The sequence below is a fragment of the Arvicola amphibius genome, chromosome 2 (genome assembly GCF_903992535.2).
Source record: "Arvicola amphibius chromosome 2, mArvAmp1.2, whole genome shotgun sequence".
NCBI classification, from domain to species: domain Eukaryota; kingdom Metazoa; phylum Chordata; class Mammalia; order Rodentia; family Cricetidae; genus Arvicola; species Arvicola amphibius.
Window position 1 is genome coordinate 8,962,914 of NC_052048.2, and position 25,901 is coordinate 8,988,814.

Here is a 25,901-nt window from a genome sequence, read left to right on the forward strand (position 1 = left end):
TGTATTTTAGCTATAATCATTTGGGAATTCTCATCTGTGGAAACTCCCATCTAGATTAAAAAAAAAAACCCTCCCCATTGGCTGGCTGTGGGGGCCAATGGGAGTGGCCTGTCTTTATGCTGTCCTTGGTGTTTCCATGTTACAGCAAGAGCGTGTTTCCCATCTGCAAGCAATTATCTGGTTTACTACTGTTCGACATACTGCCAGAGTTAGTCAATTGGAAAATGAGTGGTGAATTTTATATCCTGAAGGATAATAATAAGGACGTGGGAAAAGTAAGATGAAAATGAGTTCTATGTGCTTGACTCTTAGAAGAATTCAGCTCTTTAAAATTTGCAAGTTAAAAAATTAAACATGAGAATACCCATTTGGTGTTTAAGTAGTATATGGCACTATACTGGTTATGCCTTTTTGTTTGTAAAGATGACTGCATTTTGTAGCAACTGTTTTATAGCCCCATGTACCCTCCACCAAACTCTAACAATGTGGGACTGGGGTCCAAAGGGTGCTTCTTTGTTATATTAATGAATAATGCCATTTTGCCACCTGTTCCACCTCTAGGAGCTTAGGTTTCCTTATTTGCTATAAGAGCAACCTTTCTGAGTTCTCAAGAGAGACACATGGGAATATATATGGTGATTTAAAACCAAAAATTAAAATTAAATGGAGCATCTGGGAAGAGGGTAGGGGCAAAGTACTGGCTGTGTTCAGATCCTCAACACCAGCATAAAAGTTGGCATGAGTCTGACACCAGTAACCTCAGCACTGGGCTCAGAGGAGGAGGCATGGAGACTGGAAGATTTCAAAGGTTTTCTGGCCTAACTACAATGGTGATGCTAGGTTCCTTTGAGACCCTATCTCAAAGACAAAGTGAACAGTGATAAAGGAAGACACTGAAAGTCCATCTCTGTCTTCCACATATGCATGTATGGGCAGAACATCTGTATACACATATGCATGTACATGTTTGCACAGACAGCACACACATATATTTGCATTTACAGACACACATACAGAGAATGGGATACAAAATTTTCCAATACCTCAGATGACTAATTGACAAACAGATAAGAGTCCAGAAGGTTAATAAATGTTTTACCAAACTGAGCATATCCCTCTATTTTTCTTTTTATGCACACACACTCAAAATTTCAAATTTTTCAAGTCTTAGGAAAAGAAGCAAACACCTTGGTGTAGGAGGTCCTTCTGTCTTTGTGTTGCTTTGCTTTCGTTGGTTAATAAAGAAACTACTTTGGGCCTGTTGATAGGGAAGAACTTAGGAAGCCAGGGGAAAACTAAATGGCATGCTGGGAGAAAGGAGGCAGAGTCAAGGAGAGATGCCATGGATCCACCATCAGAGTCAGACATGCTTAATCTTTGCCGGTAAGCCACTGCCATGTGGAAATATACAGATTAATAGAAATGGGTGAAATCAGGATGTGAGAGTTAGCCAATAAGAGGTTAGAGCTAATGGACCAAGCAGTGATTTAATTAATACAAGTTCTGTGTGGTTATTTTGGGGCTAAGCTAGTCAGGCAGCCAGGACGAACAAGCAGGCCTTCTCCTTGCAACAGCAGCTGAAGTTATCTTATGTGCCAGAAACAAATACTGAACGGGGACTGTGTATGACTTGGCAGTTGGAGCCCAAATGCAGTTGTGAATTGTAAGGGTAATATCCTATTAGCAAATGGAACAGTCAGTGGAGCCTAGTACAGTTAATTACAGGGGTGAGAATAGGAGCTAAGAAGAAATCTGTTAATTAAATCACTATATAACATGTAGAAGAACCATTTTTTTGTGGACTAGAAGACAAGCTGTGAAGCCCTCAGCTCAGTCACGAAGGCATAAGAAACACTGAGCCTAGCACAGTGGTGTGCACTTCGATCTCAGAACTCAGAAGGCAAAAGCAGACAGACCTTTGTGAGTGTGAGGTCAGACTGTCTACATAGCAAGTTCCATGCCAGCCAGGGCCACAGGGTGAGATACCTTGTCTCAGAAAATCAAACCGTGAAAGACAAAATGAAGAGGCATGTGTTGAGCAAATAAACTTTTGAAGTATGCTTACTAAAAACCATACACACAAACTTATAATGATTTAATTAATTAAAATAAAAACCATGCAAGAGGTGCATTGTTGAACAGTGATATTTTAAAAGCACTGTATTAAATCAGAAACAAGAAAGGAATCTCCATTATCATCACTTCAATTCAACATAGTCCCAAGGACAATTGAGTAAGAAAATACAAAAATAATTGACATATTTAGGAATTAAAAAAATAAATATAATGGTGTCTTCTATTTCAGTCATATGATTTTTCTGCTTGGAAAATGCTAGTTTCCATAGACAATCAACAGAAATTAAAAGAATTTCAACCAAGTTGTTACATGTGTAGATTATAATTTATAACTTTTATAGTATGTATGTGGGGTGTGAGTGTGCTTCTATGTATGTGTGTGTTCAGTGGGAATAAAGTGCACATGTGTTGCATGTGTGTAGAGACTGGCTGTTGGCACTGGGCATCATTTTGGACCAGTTTCTGTCTTACATATGGAGGCAACCCATCAGAGAGTTTGCACCATGTCTAAGTATCTCTAGCACTAAGGTGTTTCTACATAGAAACCAAGAGTATGGAAAATTAAAAACTCTACACTATCTCATTTTTACTGGCACATCTCCCTCCATCTGTAAGTTTGCCTCTCTCAGGAGATACCGGCTTCCTAGGTATAGTCCCATAATGTAGACTATCACCTGCCAAAAGGAGGTGACTCCGTGACATCAATGACTGGTATGAGCAGGCATTTTAGAATCTTGATGTATGTGAGGTCTCTGACTAACAGCATTCGTGGTCTCTGACAACAAGAAATGCAGACTTCCTGTGAGATGCCTCAGCAGGCAAAGCCACTTTGCCCTGAGTTCAATCTACAGAGTGAACATGGTAGAAGGAGAGGAATGACTCTCAAGGTATCCTCTGGCCTCCCATGTGCACCATAGAACACTTGTGTGTGCACATGCAAACACATAGACTAAATTACTAACTAAATAAATGTAAACTAAAACAAAAACAAATAGAACCTTGGGTCCCCTCCCTGTAGAATCGGTGCCTGCACTTTAATACTCCCCGGAAGGTGTGATTGGCACTGATTCGGGAACTTGGTGAACAAATTAGCAGGACTGCTCCACCAACAAGGCTGATGGCCTGCTTAGGACTCTAGTGGTTGGAGTTTTATGGGTTCAGAGCTCAATTACCTGGGGTCTTCTTAATCCCGTGACAGCATGTGTCACCCACCCTCTGTATGACCTGACATCTTGCTGACCGTTAGGTAAACCCCTCTGGCTGTATGAACACATCCCTAACTTCTACCTATCCAAAAGTTCATATTATCATCAGGTGGCCTCTAAGCCCAATAGCAGAGGACTCCCCCAACTTTCTGTAACCTCCTACTTGATGTTTCCACCAACCTGCTGGAAAGCATCTTGATCAATGGTTTTCTTTGCTCTTAAATGAAACCTTCATGTAACATTTACCACATTAGGACACAGTATTTGGGGTAGCCTAAGTGGGTGTCCATGGGCTATAGCCATGCATTATTTGTTTCCAAAATAACCATCTCCTATCCCTTTTAAAGCGAGGATTGTGTTTTTTTACAGAAGCCACAAAAGTTTATATGTTCATTGGTCTTACTTTTTTTTCTGACATCCAGAGTCACAAATGAAAGCAAAATAGCAGAAATTAAAAAAAAAAATGATGATTTAGACATTCCTGTCACTCCAGGTAAAGCTGACATTAAACAGTTAGGAGACTTCCCTGCCATTGTATTTGTTCCAAAAGGCATCAGCGAGCACTGAGAGGATTATTTTGTTTTTCTTTTTTTAATATATTAATTTATTTATTATTTATACAATATTCTGTCTGTGTGTATGCCTGCGGGCCAGAAGAGAGCACCAGACCCCACTACAGATGGTTGTGAGCCACCATGTGGTTACTGGGAATTGAACTCAGGACCTTTGGAAGGACAGTCAGAGCTGTTAACCTCTGAGCCATCTCTCCAGCCCTACTTTGTTTTTCTTTGAAAGGCACTAAATGCTTCACAGTTAGTCCAGGGGCTGACTAACTGGAACCACACTCTTTTAAACACTCAGTCAGTGATTTGAAGAGGGAGTCTAAGCAACTGCCAAACCAAGGATACCTAAGTTTATGCAGAGTTTTTACAATCAGCTCTACTCTTGTGTTCCTGCTAATAGAATCCCCTTTCTCTCCTTTATAGCTACTGTGTAGAAAAATACAGTGTCTACTACTTAAATATTTGAGCTACATTTTGGGGGAGGCACTTTGCGTGTCCCCACATTCCTACTCCTCCAAGAGGTGTTTCTCACATACCACAACCCCAAACACCAATCAAGACCCCCTCTTCCTCCAAAGGAAGTCTGCCTTCCTATGTTTAACTAACTCATCTAAGATGTCCAGTCATGAACAGTGGGAGCAGGGAAATTGTTATCAGTTGCCTGTTCTGTGAAAGAATGGATTTCCTTTGAGTAGCATAAGGTCGTGGCAGATTTGTCCAAACAGGATTTTACAGGTTGGATCAGACAATGAATGATGATACTGAGCAGATTTCAGAGAAAGATCTTGGAATTAAAGGGAAGGTCGGGCTTCTGTAATACCTACCGATTTCAAAACTACCATCAATTACTCCCACCAGAGAGGAAGGGATATCGAACCTTCTCTCTATCTGAGTGATGGTGCTCTTCAAATAGCCTTCTGTCAATGCTTTGGCAAAGTAGACAAAAGACAAGGCACCCAGGAACACCTGGAAGACATGAAAGGGCACATGAAGCCTGACTAGCTTGGCATGGCTCTGAAGTTACTAAGGAAACAAAATTCAGAGGAACAGCACTGTGGGAAGGCAAGTGTGTTACCATTGACAGTTTGATTCAAGTACTGTTGCAGCTCTAATTAGTCTCAAGACTATGCAGAATTCCTCCCCCTCCCCGCAAGAACAAGCCCTCTAAATTTCTTGGCAGTTGAAATGCATGCTGATTTTCATGTAAATTGTGTGCAGGATTCCACCTCTCCTCTATCCCTCCACAAAAGACATTAAAGGGAGTCTCGCTTTGAGAATATCAGAGAGTGGCATGGAAAGCGCCATTCATAGGTAAGTAAATAAAAGAAGTGAAAATCAAAACCCATACACATGCCATCTCCTCACAAGTCCAACCTTGTCTATTAAATACTTTTGAAATCACGACCCTGCACTGGCAGGGAACATTCTGCTCTAAAATATTCAGTCTACTTTTTTGTTTGTTTGGGTTTCTTGAGACCACAGCCTTTTGGTATGTATCTGTTAACTTTATTCTTAAATTTCCAGTGGTTCTTCAGTAGCTGGTTATATTTTAGTAGACTTACATTTTATTTGTATATGTAAAGCAGTATGCATGTGAATTCAGGTTCATAATTATTAAAAAAGCAGTATTATTTTGTTCCATTAATACTATTTGCTGGAAAGAAGGAAGGCTTACATCATGCAGACACCTGTCCCTTTCTGTGTAACAAGAAAAGCCAAAGTTTTTTTTCCCCAGAAAGAAAATAGTCTGGGTGTGCTTAGTCTGATATATGGCACAAGGCAGCGTTTTAACAAATGTCCACATCTATATATCCCCTGTTTGTCTAGGAAGAACCTTCAAAGGAGCTGGAGAAATCCATCTAGCCAGCATGGCAGGCAGAAAGGATTCCACTGCTTGGCAAGCGGTCTTGGTAATTTGCCGTTAAAAGCTTGTATTAAAAAAGACAGCAATTTCCTCTTCTAGCTGAGTTTTATATGGAAGTCAGCATATAAACTACACCCAAGCCCTCTACCTTGAGTTTGCCACAGCATGGTCGCGCTTCCTCTGGGGATGGACACCCAGCTTTAAGGGATTGCCTTCTCACAGGTCGCGAGGGGTTTTTGTGGAACAAATGGGCGTTTTTCTTGGATGAGGTGTCCATTACGAAAACTTTCCTTATCCCAGCGTGTCAAAGCTGATTTTCAAAGGAAACAACAGTTTAATTTCGAGCCACAGAATTTAAAGACGCTTCCATTTCACACTAGGCTACAGCTCTTTAGGTATAAGCTAAAGTGTCACTATCTCCTCTTACCACAGTAAGTTGGCAACATTTCTCAATTAAAATCGACAGGATATTTGATTAACGAATCCTGCCATTGAGAGCCTGCAGCCAGCATTCCTTTTCAATCTCTTCACTTTGAGCCTCATTATAGCAAAGAATAAATTTCCATGTTGCCTTTGGAATAAATAACGAGGTAGAATTTTTCTGACTTTGTGGTCTCGCCAGATTAAACGGGGCGCGAGCAGGAAGGGGAAGAGAAATCCAACCTCTTGAATATTGATTCATTAGAATTAAGGCTTCCAAGACTCAATGAATAGCAGAAGCTGACACCATCCCAGATCCCCGAAGCACCTTAGCATTCCCCTGGCACCCAAGTAAGGATTAAAATGAAGCAAAAAGGAAGAGATCCAATTTGTGCACCATTTGGCTAATGAAGAAGGAATGTGAACGATAAATGTCTAGTGCCTAGATTGAATTCAGATGAAAATACAGGCTTTAGTTTGCCTCAGAGGAAGGGAAACCCTCCCCATGCTTCATTCTCACTCTCCCCTCTTTCTTTCTCCTGAAGAAACTCATAACAGTTTTGCGCAGTCTGACCCTGTTTCTCCCTGTTCACATTAATATTTACACATCCTGTGCTACACTTTTTTAAGCCTTCTACACGAGTCCGAGTTTGTCTAATAATCTAATGCGTGCTACGGCATTCAAAAATTAAAACAGCATGGTTGTGTACAAGATGCCCACTTGTATACAGAGGTCTTCTAACCCTCATCACACTGACTGTAGAAATAATATTTGGAGTAAAACTTCATGCATGTGGTAGAATATAGGATTGTTCTGCTTATGTCTATACGATCTTGACCTTATTAGCCAATTCTTCTTGGTTTATTAAAGTTTTCATCATTTGGCTTCACAGATTGAATTTTGTTTCTGGAAAAGAAATAAAGGAATGGTGGCATGATTGACTCGTTTTGCAACACAAAAGTGACAGCAGATGGCCCAGACAATTTAGAAATGGAGTAGATGTCTTTACTCTTTATTTTATGGGAAATAGATAAGGTTTTAAAGAGAAGGGCAGGGTCTTTTTTTAAAAAATACTATAAGACATAGAGTAAATGACAGGATGCTTTATCAGGAGATTGCCTCTAAGGAAAACAAGCAGAGAATGAAATGGATTCACTGGTGCTATTTATTTGATACAACTGAAATGCTTGTGAAGTCAGCATAAAAAGAAAAATTTCAGAACAAACCTATAGATTATAAACTCCCCCAAATGTTAGCAAAACCAAATCAATTGCTCAATACTTTAACTGGAATTATTCTAACAATGTAGCAACCAATTAATAATAGTAACAGAAACAAAATCAGATACCAACATTGTAAAAGGACTAAATTACTAAAGCTAGCTTTCCAAAATAATACTGTCCAAGAGACACAGACTCCTGCACAGGGTTCTTTTCAACAAGTCTACCCAGATCCTGATGGAGGTCTAGAAAGAGTCATTGCTTAGGATGAAAAGCATTCAAATAGCCAAATGACCTAAATGGCCAAAAAAATTTTGACGATGTCTCACAATGAAGTCTCAGAAGTCATGGGAAGGTAAGGCAAAGGAGTAAATATTGACATTGAACAGAGTGGGACTTATTTTTAAGACAGTGAGACAAACAGTGGTAAGAAATGGACTCACATGAAGAGAATCGAAGTCTCCGTGACTTCAGTGAAATGCATTGCTTCTAGTGAGTGGCATTGCAGAGAAGGTTTTAATGTTAATTAAAAGTCTATACACATTTTCTAGCTTTTCGATAATAAGTATGCATTTTACATAAAAATATTATGACATTAGAAAACGAAAAACATTGCTACATAAAAGCATATAGCAAGGAACACTTTAAAACCCAGAAGGAATAATGGTAAATTTGCACTTCAAAATATGATTCTTTCTAAAAATTATATAAAATTGGCCTTTTAAGGGCCTCTGAAAATACTACTTCCCATTAGACATGATTTTAAAGCTGTTAACTAGAATATGCAATATATCACTTAAACTAAATCTTTCTTTGAAAGAGCAAGTAATTTAACTATAAGCTGTTTGCACAAAACAGTAAAACACACTGGAAATTATATTTTAAAAATTTGAGGTGTTTTAACATGCTCTCTTCTTGTATTTGGAAGTGTTGGCACAATCATTCTTACTGTGATGTGGTGGTGAGGACAAAGAGCAGATATCCTCATCTGGGTCAGTACTGTGATTGGGCCAAGTAAAACCCTTAAAACACTGACACTACATGGTTTTGCTGGAGCAAAACTGCATCTTAATGACTAATATGCAAATCAGCATGACTGCAATATGTTCTAAGCAGGTTTCAGCTTGTGGGTTTTGTGTGCTTTTCAGTGCTTTGAAAGGATAGGGAGGAAAGCCCTAAGGCATGAAGGCAAGACTTCTATGGCCAAAGCCCCCTTCTCTTCATCTGTGTTTGTGTAGCAGGACTGGAGCACCGTTTAGAGGGATCTGCACCTGATACATCACTGGCCCATCTGAGTAGATTTTTCCAAAAAATAAAAGGACAAATGGCAAAGTTTCATTCAGTATCCTAGGTTAGGACATAACCATATTCCAGATTCTAAAGCAAACAAGCCAAGCTGGTAGCTTCTCAAAAGCTGAATTCTCGGTTTACATTGGTTGGTTTGAGAATCTAGTCTTTAAAGGAGTACAGATGGCCAAGATAGGTAACGTTAGTCACACAGAAACACTCGTGCCCTATGCTCTGGACCAGTGACAGTGCAGCCAGCCTGCATGGACTGTCACTAAGAAGGTCAAAGAGGTAGCCATAGCCAGACCTCCCTCTCAAACAGCCCTGCACCAGCCAGGTACTCTGACTCTGAGTCTTCTCTTCCAGAGGTCTTTAGAACTAGCCTGTGGTCTTTGCTGAGGAGAAATGTGCCTTATATAGAATACCGATCTCCCACACCCAGGAGCAAATGACTTCACTATCAAATTCACATTTCATAAGCACTCCTATTCAGGGTGATATATGCATATATTATAATCTTTAAAATAACCCACAAACTTCAAAATCATCGTATTTACTTATAAAATGATTTTACTTAGAGCAGTTAAGCTTTCTGCCAGAGGCCGCCCAATTAATAAGCATCAAAGCCCAAATTCAAGTGAGATCTGAGTTTACCTGGCTTCTCTGACAGACTCCTTTCCTATTTACCCAGCTAACAAGGGCACCCACTGTTTTTTACTAAAGTGTCATGGATAAACCAAAGTCTTGAAGAAATCAATGTCAAATTGTCAACTTCTCTCCTAGGAGAGCAAGGTGTCATGCTCACACAATTAAAAACAAAAATAAATGAATAGATAAATAAAAATAAAAGGAACCCATTCTTACCTGGAGGTGGAGATCAAAGCTGGCCACTTCTTCTCATAAAGCTCAGCAAAAGGCTGACTCCCAGGGCACAGTCTGAAAGAGGAAACTGAGGCAACACCCGACAGTAGTTCTGAGTAGTTCTGGCAAGTCAAGAGAGCTGGTGGGCACAGACAGAACAGATTAGAGAACAGAAAAGACCAAGGGTCTGGTCTCACCCCGGGACAATCTTTCTCTTTCTCCTCTCCAGTTGGCCTCTTTTTTTTCTGGCAGTCTGGAGGGAATTGGGCACCCTGGCAAGGGCACTGCCTGCGTCTCAGCTCCCAGGGTACGGAAAGAGCTGGAGACTTTGAGCCATTTCTTTGCAATTTGCAGCAAGTTTAAGGCCACACGTGATAAAGCTTTATTTACAGGAGAAAGAGGAAAAAAGAAAAGACCACTTGTGGTTTTTCTACTTGCTGATCCCAGAAAACACAACTCCCCAGGGGGGTAAGAGGGGTAAGAAAGCAGAAGCCAGGGCAGGGGAAGGAAGTTTGTAACAAAGATCACCCCCCCACCCCTTCTTCCAAGCAGTTTTCCAGCCAGCAATTCCTTAGGGATATGAATGGGCCAGCCTTGTTGTTCTGCATTTGTTTGTTTGCTATTATTTAAAAAATATATTCTTGGGCTCATTCCTTGCATGTTTATTCTCCCATTGGGATTCTAGAGTCTGCAGGGATACTTTCAGGTCAGGATCAAAGCTCTGCAGGCTTCTTCCAGGTAGAGTTTGCTCTCAAAGCAAAAAAAAAAAAAAAAAAAAAAAAAAAAAAAAAAAAAAGTATTAACCTTTCACCCACCCCATAAATTGAAATTTGACAAAATAGCAACTTAACTTTTGCAATGCAGCTGCATATGTTACCTAAACCTAAGTACAAGAAGTTGTGCAACTCAAATCAATTCTTTTCCCAAGAGAATGATTTTTAGAGAATTTTTGAACAGTATTAGTTTACATTTTGTTTCCACCTATAAGGGAATTTGCCACCAGGATTCTCCAAGGTTCAACTTGTTCTTCCAGGGCTGTGAGTCAGAGCAGACCACTTACTCTCAGCATGTTCTGCTATGAAGCTAAATCTTTCTTCATCTTCGAAATGAGATTTCTAGGGAGAGACCAAGGATTAAATTATGTCCTACCCACCACACATACAAGCCCCGAATGAGCAAACAATGTCTTTATCAAATGCAATTCCAGGTGGTCAAGATGATTAGTCACCTTTTTAAAAATTAAATTTTTGTTTTCATGTGTCCTTGTGTGTGCTTCTGTGAGTTTATGTGTACCATATGCATGTAGTACCTGCCTATTCCAGAAAAGGGCACTGGATGTCCTGAGACTGGAGCTATAAATCGTTGTGAGCTGCTGTGTGGAAACTGGGAACCAAATCCCAATCTTCCAAAAGAACAGTAAGAGCTCTTAACCATTGAGCTATCTCTCCAGCCCCCATTAGTAAACAGTGTAAAGAAAACATTTTACTACAAAGTAATAAAACAAGAGGCAAAAAAAAAAAAAAAAAAAAAAAAAAAAAAAAAAAAAAAAACCCTTGGACTTACCTTAGACTTTACAAAGGAACAATGGGCTGTGTGTTGTAGGCGTGGGCATGCCTTTAATTCCAGTACTCTGGAGAAAAGGCGGATATATCCCAAGGAGTTCAAAGCCAGCCAGGAACATATAATAAGACACTGTCTCAACAAAACAAATAAAACTATAAAATGGAGGCAATAGTTCTTGGACTTTTTTTAAGACTAAGTACGTTTTTTATTTTAGCAATCAAACTGGGCTTTGCCATCTGAAGTAGGGATCAAATACCTTTGTAAGTAGAGCTCAAATATCTTTCAATATGTCCACAAGCAGCCATTTGCTATAAAAAAGGGGGAAATGGTGTTTAACAATCAAAAGGACATGGGATTTATTTATCTTTACCAAAAAAATAATTCTTCCCTTTGAGTGTAATCTGGGCCATCTCAGTGTTCTTCAAATCGCTTGCTAACATGAATCCTTTTTGTAGTTTACAGTTCATAGTCAACACGACCACAGAGGATGTAGCAAACCTTGACCCATTCCTTGGGGCTCCTAAAACCAAGCCTTGTCTGGATTGCATCTTATGCCACATTCTCATTCTTGCCTATAATTTCTAGGGCCCCACTGCTTAAACTGTGCATTGTGACCCCAAGCAGGGTTGCCTACCTCCATAGGAGGGTTCACAAAGAAAGAAAGAATTGTGCCGACAAAGCAAAGTTTCTGAGCGTTTAAAGGTCAGAGTAAATTCAAAATCAAATGGGTACCAAATCCAAGGTGCGAGGTGTGTTGAATAGTGAGCCTCCACTGCAGCCTTGGATCTGCGCAGAGCATGTGCGCTTGGCCTTCAGCTTGCCCATGTGGTTCACAGGGCCACAAACACAGTCTGAAACACAGGCTTGCATTCCAGGCAATGTCATGTTATGTATTGGCTGTTTTCTGTTCCTATAGAAGCAAAGTGATTTAATTATGGGAAACAAAGACTTTTCATGCTTTTCTTCTTTATTCTTCAGTCTGCATCAAATTATCACATATTTATATTATGCTAAATGCATGACTTAAAAATTTACATTTGAATTGCTCACTTGAATTTTATTTTTAAAATTTCTTAAATTAATATTTGTTTGCAATTAGGATAGAATTTCCAATAACTTATGAAATGATTCTAGCATACTTTTTCCATTTTGCACCTTATATTTTTATAAAAACCCATTCTCAGCGCATTGGTGCTTATAAAACCAAAGTGTCAATCAACTCTAAAAACTATTGAATATGCTTTCTACCCTGCAGTATCAAATACTTAGGCAAGATTTAATTTTTCATGTAAAACAAACAAGTATCTCATTAATATGCAAATTTGCTTTAATCTTGTACATTTGGTAAACTTGTATGCATACCAAAGAATTGCTTTGAAATACATTTCTTTATGATTTATCACCAGTAAATGTTGGATTTGTCTGATACACATATTTGGGTGTATTTATTACGTGTGTGTGTGAGTATCTGAGTCATGTAAAGATATCCCAGGAAAACAAGTGTGAGTAGAACAGAAATTTTCTCGGTAGGTCAGATGTCAGAGAGGAGGCATAGCATCTCTGACACAGCCACTCAGCTCTACCACTGTGCTGAGAAACCCCTAATGGAGTGACTGTATATCTGATTCCTAGGGTTGCAGTGAGGGCTTGACCTTACAGAGGGCTTGATCCATACAGAACAACAAACCATAAGCTGACTCTCACTCCCTTCTTCTCTTCTTGTTCTCTCTCTCCTTCACTCCCTCACTCACTTGCTTTTGCATCCCTGAGCGTGAACGCATGTGCATGTGTGTGTGAGTGTTTAGGTTACTATTGATTGCCATGATGAAACACCATGACCAAAACAACTTGAGGAGAAGTGGGTTTATTTGACTTACATTTCCACATCACAGTTCATCATTAAAGAAGTCAGAACAAGCCGGGCGGTGGTGGCGCACGCCTTTAATCCCAGCACTCGGGAGGCAGAGGCAGGCGGATCTCTGTGAGTTCGAGACCAGCCTGGTCTACAAGAGCTAGCTCCAGGACAGGCTCTAAAGCTGCAGAGAAACCCTGTCTCAAAAAAAAAAAAAAAAAAAAAAAAAAAAAAAAAAAAAAAAAAAAAAAAAAAAAAAAAAAAAAAAAAAGAAGTCAGAACAGAGCAGGAACCTGGAGGCAGGAGCTGATGCAGAGGCCATGGAGGGGTTTGCTCAGCCTGCTTTCTTATAGAACCCAGCACCACCATCCCAAAGTACCTCCCACAATGGGCAGGGCCTCCCCATCAATCACTAGTTAAGAAAATACCCTACAGCTGGATTTGATGGAGGCATTTTCTCAATTGAGATTCCCTCCTCTCAGAGGAGTTCAGCATGTGTCAACTTGACCTAAAATTAAACAGCACAATGTGTCAAGAAGTGGGGAAGGCTAGGCTTATCTGAGAACCACAGAGGAGGATTCATCCTTACCGCTTCTACTTCCTGGGTCTGTTTAGCATCCTTGGCTTACAATCATGGAGTCATGGAGGTGAATGGAGACATGGATGTACTCTCTGCCTCTGCTATTGATATAGGAGTATCCAACTGTCTTTGAAAGCAGAGAAACCTTGCTTGGATCTTGTATATGGCTTGGGAAGTTACAGTCTTAGAAATTTGATGGCTATCAAAGCTACTGGAAGCCAGTAGTTTTGAGTATCTGTCTTTTGAATATGAAAAATGAAATTCACAGATCACAGAAGTTGAGTTTCAGAGAAACACTGCATTATAGGGAGCTTAGGAGAGGGAAAAATAAAGAGCTCTTAAATAGCTGGAAGGGTGCCTGGAACAAGGTACCTTGCCTTGGAGTTAATAAGGCTTTAGTGGATGGAGGAAGGAAAGGTAGACATAGGCTGGCCCCACTCAGTCCAGTTTGCATTTTAGGTATTCTGGTATCTCCATTTTCAGTCAAATTTTCAAGATAGGTTCCAGGAACCATACTTTAGGAGAAAAGAGATAAGAAAAAAAATCTCACCCCTTTCTGCCATCTCCAGTTTCTGGCCAATGCAGAAGCAAACCTATTTTTTTTTTTTTTTTACTTAGGTGCTGCTAACTTTTGACCTCTGGCATGAACAAGGTTGCATACATACCTATGGGAATTTCCAACTTTTAGACAAGAAAGAAACTGGCCACATTCTGTGGTCCTTTTACTCTACGGTGCCTAGCCTCCGTCTACCATCTGTCATCATTATCATGCAGCCACTCTGTCTCCTGTCTTTTGTTTTTAAAACACTATTGAAACCTTTGAGATTTTCAACTTGGGTTGTACCTGCAAAATAGCTCTTTCCAAGGTAGTGAAGAATGCAAGAATAAGTAAATAAAAATGTAGATTCCAGAAATAAGAATGTAGAAATAAAAAAGTACAAAGTTATAAGTCTAGGAGAATGAGAACAGACTGTCAGCAGCTTTCTCAGCAGATCAAGGCTCAATCATTCACAGTGAGCTATATTCTCAGATGCTTAAGAAGCCCTCATAGCTTAGGTCATTTCATTTTACAACTGACTGTTCTATTTACAAAGTCAGAGCTTCTCTTTGAAAACTGAGAGTAGTGTCCTGGCCATCCTTGATAAGTGACAGATATGAACTTAGTTAACCTTTAGGAGACAGAGAGATACATGGCCTCTGGGTTAGGCACTGTGTTGACTGAGGTTTCTGTCCTGCACGGTTCCCACATTCATTAAGTCCCAAAGAAATCACACAGAGGTCTACATTAATTATAAATTTGTTATCCCATTAGCTCAAGCTTCTTATTAACTCTTACAACTTATATTAGCCCATTATTCTAGTATATGTTAGCCACGTGGCTTGGTACCTTTTTCAGCGGGACAGTCACATCCTCTTTCTGTGTCTGGGCAGGACTGGGAAAGAATGGGCTTCCTCCTTCCCAGAATCCTCCTGTTCTCATTGATCCACCTCTACTTCTTGTCTGGTTATCTCACCTATACTTCCTGCCTGGCTACTGGCCAATCAGCGTTTATTTAAAACATAATTGACAGAATATAGACAATTGTCCCGCACCAGCACTGTCTCCATTAGGGGGAAACTGGTGCCATCAAAGGGGAGGCATGGGGCTCCAGTATGCACTGCCTTGAGGTACCAGGAGAGACAGTGTACAAGGTAAAAACAAGGGTTTGACTAATGAGCTGTGATAATGGAGGTTATAAAATATGGCAGTCTAAGCCGGGCGGTGGTGGCGCACGCCTTTAATCCCAGCACTCGGGAGGCAGAGGCAGGCGGATCTCTGTGAGTTTGAGGCCAGCCTGGTCTACAAGAGCTAGTTCCAGGACAGGCTCTAAAAAAGTTGCAGAGAAACCCTGTCTCGAAAAAACCAAAAAAAAAAAAAAAAAAAAAAAAAAAAAAAAAAAAAAAAGAAAGAAAGAAAGAAAAAAGAAAAATATGGCAGTCTGTATCTGAGTTTCACCTTTAGAAAGTGTGAAGAAATTTCTGCTATCTTCTAAGTTCCCAACCTAAGAACCAATTAATTCTAACTTATTAACCTTCTGGTATTACTAGCAGTCCCTTTTCTGACTAATTGCTAAACACATCTGTTTTCTTGCAATTAGTGACTTTCACTGTAATCTCCTTTAAAATATATTTCATGATAGCTGCCTAGTTACTCATTGACATTAACACTCACCCCCCTCCTTAGGGTCTAGTTTTACTGAACCATGGGTCAGAGCAAGATCGTAAAAATTCCTTTGTTCAGACCTGATGCTTGATGTTCTAACTATAAAAGGTGGGTTCAGAAACTAGCCTTTTGCTACAGCCTAACAAACACTATCTCTGGCTGTAAACTCAACTAGTTGGTGTGTGTGTTTATTTTTTATTTTAAGTTTGCTTCTTGTTTTCCTGGGATCTGGTTTCTGGAATAAAGTTTGCTTCTGGTTTATTAGACTTGGTGGCATTCCCATCTTTGCTCGACACCTCTGGATCCAACAGGTAGGTTGCAATAAGTGGTACAGGGGATTAGAATCATAGCACAGGGTTGCCAGGGGCAATTGCAGTTCACCCATAAAACTCATTTTCTCACTCCCATTCTTACCTCAGAGATCATAACTCTGCCTTCTGTGTGCTCTAATACCCCATCCTGCTTTCTATTTGTTGTTCTTTCTCAGCAAATCTCTCTGACTTGAATCCAACTTTCTGTTTATTCCTCTTTTATACCCACACTCTTGAAAATGGAGACCCATTCATTAACATGCCCTTGGGGTTGGTTTTGTATTTATAATCACTAATCTAACTGGAAAACAGATTAATTGTAAGTCTGAATACATTTTAATGATCCAATCATTTTTCTTATTTCTTAAATAAGTTCCTGAAACTTTTTCTCCTAGTCCTAAAATTTAGCTAGTGGCCTAATTGAGGGAATTCACTGATAGAATAGGGAGAAAAAGGTAGGATAAACACCACAGTCTGCCACTGCTATATCTCTTCTGGACCTTTAAGGCTTGTTATAGTGTCTGTCTTCTCCCTACTTCAACTTGTAGAAAAATTATCCACACTTCTAGTCTTTAACTTCAGTATATATTCCTCAATTTCTTTTCCTCCATTGTATTTTTTTCTACCAAAACCAATCACTGTTCTGTTTCCGTCAAAACTATTTCCATCAATAACACCAAAGACATTTTCACTAGTCAATGAGGTGATGAATTTTTATATCTGAATTTAATGATTTTGTAACACATTTGTGTAGTTGCCATTGGTCATGTGCTTTTCTTTGACCCTTCTTTACTGTGGTTTCAAAGTGGACCCTGCCATTGACTTTTTTCTTCTACTTCAGTGGCCCCACACTTTTACCCTTCAGGTTGTAACATCCCGTAATTCTGTCTTTGAATTACCTTCTTTGCTCTATCTCTATTTCTTTCCTATATTAGCCATTTTTTTTCTACTGCTATGATACATATGAGGACCAAAAGCAACTTATGGAAGAAAGAGCTAATTTTCTTCATGATCCAGATGGAATGGGGTCCATGATGATGGGCAAGACCGGGGAGCAGTTAGTAGTTGAAGAAAGCTGAGAGATCACAATTTTCCACAGAAAATAAAGCAGAGAGAGTGAACTGGAAGTGGGGCAAGGCTGATTTCTCCAAATCTGCTTGCAGTGACTAAATTTTCCCCAGCAAGGCTGCACCACTTCCCTAAACAGCACCACTAACTAGAGACCAAGAGTTCAGATACTTAAACCTATGGAGGAAATTTCTCATTCAAATGACCATACTCCCTTAATGGATTCACCCAATTTGAATGTAACTATACTGTAACATAATGGCTTAGTAGTTTCAAGTTTGAATTAAAAGATTTCTCAAACTGGAGATATGCATATGTATATATGTGTGTATAAATGTATATACATATATGTACACACATATTATATATATATATATATATATATATATATATATATATATATATACACATAACTGGAGGTTTCTCTCCTGCCCACCATTTCCTGAATAACCATTCTGAGACTTAATATTGATTTCAAACTGTTTGGCCTATTAGCTCAGGCTTATTATTAATTAACTCTTACAACTTAATCCATTTCTATTAGTTTATATTTTACCACAAGGCTCATGGATTGTTACCTTACATCTTACTTCTTAGTGGCTGCTGGCATCTCCCTAACTCTGCCTTTTTTTCCCTGTGTCTCTGGTTGGATTTTGTGTCTGGCTCTATTCTACGCAGCTATTGGCCAAACTAGCTTCTTTATTAACCAATGGTAAAAAAAATATATTCATACCATACAGAAGTGCACCCCACATCTCTCTCTCTCTTCTCTCTCTCTCTCTCTCTCTCTCTCTCTCTCTCTCTCTCTCTCTCTCACACACACACACACACACACACACAATGATAATCAACAAACTAGCAATGATTGGCAGTAACCTTGAATTGAGGTCAATTAGTACCATAAATAAAGGGACTGTGGTAAGGAAAAAGATAAGCATGTAATGAAAGAATTCATCGTTTCAAATTACATAATAGAAAAATAACTGAAAGAGTGGGCCCAGCAGGGATATGAGTACTGCCTATAACAAGAGACAGTGGCTGTGCAGGTGTTTGCTTTGGTGAAGCAGTCTGGTGAGCCGCTTCATTTTCGGTTTCCCTGGCATGTAATCCCTGCAATATAGATGAGAGCAGGAGAGTAGGTTCAATGTTCATTGCTGGGAGTTTAGAATGAACCACTGTACATATAACTTCCTGGTATGTCATCTCCATTATAAAAATGAAGGCCATGCAAATAAGGGAAATATTAATTGATCAGCATGCAGTCATGGCAGAGGGTCTGATTACAGACTAACAACTCTGCAGTATGAATTAGGGTACTCTCTCTCCCAGTTTGGTTGGAAGCAAAGTTTTTGGCTTGAGGGATTTCTGAACCAAGTTTGGAGAAATTCCCTGAGAGGAAGTTGTTTCTTTTCCGTTTTCCTAATGCTAGCCTTCTCTCCACGGGGATCATGTGACTGACTCCAGATCTAGAAATATCATGTGAACCTGGGATGTCTTATTCTTGAAAGCTAGTTGGTGCCAAAAGGAATTAGAAGCCAACTTGACAAGCTTCTACCAATCAAATATAGGAAACTTTGGGTATGAATAATTGTAGTTAGGTAAAATATTTAAATGTTAGAACTTATAAATTCATAATGATACCATAAAAACATTACATGACCACCCTAGGAGAGTACTTAATATCAATTTAAATATTTCAAAGTAGAGGTACTTGCAGGGAAGCAGCACTTGTATGTCACTTTGTATTCAACTCATTTCCCACTTTTTAAAACAGAGGTAAGTTAGTCTCCTTGTAAATTTCAGAATAATGGAAAGAAAATTATTGAACATATAGTTTTCAAAACGAATTGATTAAGGAAAAATAGTCATCACTTATCTGCATGTATAAGGAAATGTTAGATTGTAGTCAGCAATCATACTGGGTTGGCCAGGTGGCAGTGGTACATTCTTTTTAAAGGCCTGTGACATCAATCACTCTGGAAAGCTGGCTAGACTTTCAGTAGCAAGCATGATTTCTCTTTTTAGTGAGTGGTGTTTCAATCCACTTAGCTGCTAGTCACCACCAACACATAAGTACTACTATTTCATCTTTATGGGTACCTTACCATGCTGGTCATTGTTATGGTTCACAGGTGACCGCTAGGTGGGACTGTTGACAGCTCCCTCCCTTGGCACCTTACAAGTATTTTTCTGTTTATATCAATGGGCAGAGGATTTCATTTTAGACCCAGCATGAATTATTCAAGTGTGTGGCATCTTTATCCATAGGAGCTTACCTTCAACCCCTGAGAGGCAATCAAGGGCTGTATCTATACTCTTTTGAGAGTCATTGGACTACCCTGTTCACCTACTAGAATGGAGGTTTATCATGCCTGGTACTGTGCTTTTTGTTAGATAGCCTATGACTCTTGTGGAAAGCATTGTTAGCCCAAATTGTGTGTGTGTGTGTGTGTGTGTGTGTGTGTGTGTGTGTACACATACATACATATATACATATAAATGTTTATATATACATATATGTATACATGTATATATATAAACATTTTTGTTCCTCTTCCTTCTTCTGTATTGAACTTTCTTCCTGCTCTCCAGTTGGAGTCCCCTCCCGTTTTTCCATTTCCCACTCTGCATCACCTGTATATACACACAGATAAGTATAGGTACCATTCCTCATCAAATAAACTCTCTCTCTATAGCAAATGAAGACCACAGAAAACTACAACTGGACACACTACAGAGATCAATGGATCCCAAGGATCCTATCCCCAATAGATACATCTACATCCTAGCTCCTGAATCTATGGCTCAGGGAACATTGTAGAATAGGGGTGAACAGACTGTAAGAGTCAGAATACCAGGAAGTCTTCTGCGAAACGGACTCTCCTAGAAAAGTAGCTACATCGATAGGACGAGAACAATAGCAATAACAAGAGATATGCTAATGTGAAAGGTAAAAAAATCTCACAGGTTTCCACCCCTAGAAAAAGAACTACAAGAACCTAAAGACTGCTGGGAGAAGGAGAAGTAACCTCTCACAGGAATAAGCCCTATGGTGATATTTCGTTTGTGATCTAACTAATAAAACTTGTCTGAAGATCAGAGTGCAGAGCTTAGCCACTAGTTAGCCATAGAGGCTAGGTGTTGGGGGCTGTGGATCCCTAGACCCTGAATTTCCTGTAAACAACTTGTTATGCTTGCAGCTGCTCTGAGAAAAATAACCTTTTTTCCTGTGTTTGCAGCTGTTCTGAGCACAAGACCCTCAGGAGTTCCTGATGGCAGGGGAGTGGTTTCTGGTGGATTTGGCTGGGGCATGGCTATCAGCTAAGGATCCCTATATAAGCTGCCCTGGAACACAATAAAGGGAGTATTCTTGGGGAATTCAAGGATGACCCATGTCTCTGTGTGTTTGTATGTTTAAATCTCTAGCCCCTTTCCTGGCTTGTGAACTGTCCCATAGTGTAGGCACTACAGGTGGAAACTCCAGTGAGATTGGGAACCAGGGAACACTGAGAGATCACCCTCAGAAATGGTGACAGTAGATTGAATATGGGTATCTGTCTTTGTGTATTTGTTTGTATGTTTGTTCATCCCCAGCCTCTTGACCAATAGTGACTCTGGTTGGTGCAGGCGCCAAAGCAGGAGGCACCACAGAGATGGGGAACTAAAGACTCTCTCTGAGGGATGCCTGCTGGAAAGCTGGCCAGCAGGAAAGTAATAAAGAGGAGGTAGGAGGGTGAATTGAAGGCCTCAAAAAGAATTGAAGACAAAAAATAAGTTTAAAAGAGACAGAGTATAGACAGTCAGGTTGAAAGGAGTAGAGAAATAATAAGCCACTGAAAAATGGGCTGTGCACAGAGAATTCTGATTATATATGTGTTTTTTTCTTCATTTCGAAAGATGCTCTGAGGGATGCCCTCTGGAAGACTGATCAGTAGGAAAGGAGGCAGGAGGATAAATTGAAGGCCTCGAAAAGATAGAATGTGTTCAGATGTGTACTGTTGTGTTCCTTTTTTTTTTTTTTTTTACTAGAGAGACATTTATGTATCAAGATTCCCTAAAATGTCACTGTGAATACCCACAAAGAAACTTCACCCAATAAACAGCAAGGAAGTAGTTTAAGAGAAACAATACCCAAATTCCCTAAATGATTGTTTACTGAAGGTTGTGGGGCCAAGGGGGGCGCTGTGAGAAGCAGCACTGAGTGCTGTTGTGGTGACTGAGGTGGCAGAGGAAGGCAGCAGCAGCAGCTCAAATGGGAGTCCTGCTCCACTTCCTGCACCATTGCAAACCCAGAGCAAGTGCTGCTTGGGCCAGAAGGTGGCTGGAGCAGAGCTTTGCAAGAGAGGCAGCTAACTGCTGTGAATGCAGAGTCCCAGAAGGTGGGGGTGGTGCCAGAAGTCACTACAGTTTCCTGCTATATGTCCCCGGGAGTTTGTGGCACAGGCGGCAGGCAGTCTTTCCTGCAGAACCCGAGGGACCTGCACAGTAGCCATGGAAGGTCTCCAAGCCTGTCTGCTGTACCAGCCAGTTGTGGTGGTACATGCCAGAAGGAAGCAGAGGCAGGAGGATCTGGAGTTTGAAGACGACTGCTGAGCCATCCTGGCCGAGACTTCAGGATCACCATTGGTGGCTACTATTGTCACCACTGCAGCCTCCTTCATGGCAGCTGGAATTGTCATCAGCCAGAGGGCTGCTGTGACTGTCTTGTAGCTGGCAACAGCACTTATTTTATTGTTGAACGTAGAATGAGCATGTTGACTAGGGTATTTTCCAACTTATTGCTATCTATCATATTTGTGCTATGCCCATGCCAGTCCAGAACTTTTGCTAATTATATAGAAAAGAGAGAGCTGTTGGGGGCTTGTGGACCCACAGGCCCTGAATTTATTGTAAACAACTTGTTATGCTTTCAATTGCTCTGAGTAAAACAACTTGTTTTCCTGTGTTTGCAGATGCTCTGAGCACAGCACCCTTAGGAGTTCCTGGTGGGAGGGGAGTGGTTTCTAGTGGGTTTGGCTGGGGTGTGGTTATCAGTTAAGGATCCCTATATAAACTACCCTGACACAATAAAGGGCGCATTCTTGGGGAATTCAAGGATGACCCGTGTCTCTGTTTCTGTGTTTTTGTGTGTTTAAATCTCCAGTCTATTTTCTAGCTCATGAACCATCCTGGAGTTCAGGTGCTACAACCAGGCAGTGGTGACACCTTTAATCCCAGCATTCAGGAGGCAGAGGTAGATATCAAAAATATACAGAGCCAGACAGTGGTGACTTGTAACAGGAAGGCCACTTGCTTGTCCTGGCTGCCCAGAACCAAAATAATCACACAGAAAACATATTCATTAAAACACTGCATGGCCCATTAGCTCTATCTTCTTATTGGCTAACTCATATTAATTTAACCCATTTCTATTAATCTGTATATATCCATGTGACAGTGGTTTACCAGCAAAGATTCAGCATGTTTGTCTCTGGTGGCTCCATGTATCTCTCTGGCTCCACCTTTCTTTCTCCCAACATTCAGTTCTGTCTTCCCTGCTTACATAAGTTCTGCCCTAGCAACACATCAAGGCAGTTTCTTTATTCATTAATGGTAATGACAGCACACAGAGGAGTCTCCCACAACACCTTCCCTTTTCTGTTTAAATAAAAAGGAAGGCTTTAACTTTAACATAGTAATATTACATACAACAAAACAGTTATTTAGCAAGAATTAAAGCTACAATATTTCTATTTACTTTGTCTTTTATCATAACTAAGCAAACTATAACTACAAATTCTTCAACTCCATCAAAGACTCCAGAAGGTTATACTATTACCTAAGTAAACAGGAAGTGCATTGTAAGCAACTTCCAAAACTCTAGAATTGAAAGAGACATATTGCTGCCTTGACGTTACCCAAAGTTCTTCTTTACCATTGGGGCATCCAACTTCAGCCTACAGGTCCATAGTATCCAGAAGACTTTTCCATGAAGCAGGAAATTTCAAAGACAGTTCTGCCTATATTGGCAGTTTGCCAGTCACTTTCTTCTTTATCCTACAGAATGTCTCACAGACTATTTCATGAAGCAGGAACCCCAAAGGATTGTCTCACCTTTAGACAAGTTCAGTAGTCATTTCTCTGTGGCTCCTGCATGTCCAGTTCCAACCAACTCCATAAGGAACCTCTTCAGTGCCCATCATCCTCTTGAAGTAGCTTGTGCATCTCATTGTCATGAAAAGTTCTAAGTTATTAAAACATTTTAAATGCCATATTCTGAAGGTCTCTGAAAGATTTGAAGAATACCTATATCTATTTACTTATATTTCTTAATTATACATTACATTTTTAAATGAACTATACAAACACAATATGTTAATCAAGGGCAAAGGTATACATATACAGTATAACAAAGTTTACCTTAAATTTGTATCAATAAACTAAGATCCATAACATAGCAAATTATTCTTCTCTATAGAATATACCCCTTTAAATGTAAACAATATTTGAAAATATAGGCATAGTTTTGTCCATATTATTTTCTGCTGTTTGGGGGTGCTGTTAATCAGGTATTTCATGGTGTATCCTGTGTGCAAGGTTCATCTCAGTCAACAGTTAAGTGAAGTAATTTTGGGGTGTGTTCTCTGAAACCTTTCAGGGGAGCATGGTCTATCAAATCATATTGGTCTAGAAGCAATCCACAAGTTCTCATCTTCTGTAAAAACAAAAGAAGAACCTCTTTTCCAAAGCACCATATACTTAGACCCAAATTCTGTAGTCAAGATACCTTTATAATAGACATGCTGGTTTAGCTTAGCAGACCATACAATGAAATGTCTCTCCATACTTAGCTCCTTCACAGTCAAAAAATTCAAAGAAAACACAATAGTATACATAATTCAGACTCTCTGCAAATTTTCCATCTTTAGGCAGCTTATTTTTCCTTACTCCCTTTAATCTATGATTATCTGTACTCTGTCTCTTTAATGACTACCTTTTTTTAAAGCATTAACTTTATTTTATGACTCTCTATACTCTTTTTCTTCTCTCTTCCAAGCCTGTGTACATTTATCCAACACTATGACTCATTTAGAGTTCTTTTCCATCTGAATTTGTCTTTATTGTGTATCTGTAATTATTTTTTATCAGAAGCTTGATCTTAAAATGCTAAGCCACTTGGTCTCAGTGGCCCTGGGTGCTGGCTCCACCTCTCTCATGCATATGGTGCAGGTAGTTCACCTCAGCTCAAGACTGCCACCTATGTGAAGGTATGTTCTGGTATCTTGAAATCAATTTGATGGTGAGTGCTAAGTGTTTGGTGGTACCAACAGAACAGATTGTCAAATCTTTGTGATCCAAGCCATGGGTACACGGTGTTCATTGTACACTCTATATCTCATTTGTACATATTTTACAATTTCTAGAATTACATTTGAATAAATGATAGGATAGGTGGTTAAAGTGTATGAAGATGAAGTTTGTATTAATTTCTATAAGCTATAAAATCAAAAGTGACACATAATGTCTATCTATATAAACCTTTCATTCAATCAATACTGGAATCTAGAGAGATGACTCATCAGTCGATAGAACTCCCTGCTCGCTCAGAGGACCCAAGTTCTGTTCCCAACATCTACATCAGGTGGTTTAAAACTGTCTGTAACTCCAAGGGATCCATTGCCTTCTTTGGCTTTTGTGGGCACCCACACACATGTAGTATTTATGCACACAGACAGTATACATAAATAAAAATGCAAATAAACTTAAAAACAAAACTCTGCTCTCCATGTTTTTTTCTTCTGTTTGTACTTCCCTTGGTTGAGAGCTCTTAGTTATAACATAATCAAAAAACCTTATTTCTTCAGGGTTTGCTGAGCCAGTGCAGCTTGGATACTGAGACTGGAGGGGGTGCTGGGATTGAGACATAGAGGCTTCTTTTCAGATGGAAGAACAGCAACCTTTATTTTGCCCCAGCTAAAGCCTTTTATACCTTTTTGCAGATGGCAAGAGACATGCTGAGCAGCCAGAGGTCAAGATCAGGGCATCCTATACTGGGAATGCTTCTGTGGAAATCCACTGGCCAGAAAGAGCACAAATATCTTTGATGATTACAAGGAAGTTTAGCTGTCAGTCGTGGGGGGCGGGTGAGGGCAGCCATATCACAACAACTCCTCCCTTTTTATTTTATAAAACAAATGGTACCTGTCTTAGGTTACTTTGGGTGGAATACTTTGCCTGTCATAGGAAATAGTCATCTAATATTCCCTGTGTCATGTAGCATCCTGCCCCCAAGGTACTGTCCATCATGGCTACCACTTATCCAGAATCTGCAGCCACACTTGTGTGGATTTTGGGTGTGCAGCCATTGCTAGGAGTGCCTGTCGGGTGATTTTGATACGGGCATTGGAATCAACAGAGAATCCAAACACATAGCCCTAAACCAAGTATCCCCTGGATTGACAGCGCCAATGAGCCAGACCAGTGTTGCAACCATCCTTCTACTTTAACCATCTAAGCCCATTAATCATTGGCCTGGACAGTTTCAACCCAGGTGGAATTTATGGCTTAATTAGTATGCACTAACTGGGTGTAAAATTAACAAAAGCAATATTCCAAATCCCTCTCATATGATGGTTGAGTTCCATAACAGTAGCACAAGCATGCAATACAATGCCAGCAGTAACACACATAATATGATTAACTATTGAAAAGTCCAAAGATCCAACAGCAGTATCTACAATGGCAGAGAAAGCAATAACAGCACCCATGGATGCGGTGACTCCAAGGTCTCTCTTCTGCTGATACAAAACAAGGATGCACTCTTCATCCTTAACTGGCACAGGCATGC

The 25,901-nt window shown here is 39.9% G+C and overlaps 1 protein-coding gene across 2 annotated transcripts in view; it reads right to left on the reverse strand.

The window, feature by feature from the left end:
- The window catches only part of Slco1c1 (solute carrier organic anion transporter family member 1C1), a 38,351-nt gene extending 32,366 nt beyond the window's left edge, over nt 1-5,985 (reverse strand). For both annotated transcript variants that reach the window (XM_038320278.1, XM_038320276.1), the window contains exons 1-2: nt 5,857-5,985; nt 4,669-4,810 (exon numbers count right to left, since the gene is read on the reverse strand). In XM_038320278.1, coding sequence (XP_038176206.1) covers nt 4,669-4,810; nt 5,857-5,985 — 271 coding nt within the window. The remainder of the gene's footprint in view (nt 1-4,668; nt 4,811-5,856) is intronic.
- Between the last annotated feature and the right edge of the window lie 19,916 nt (nt 5,986-25,901).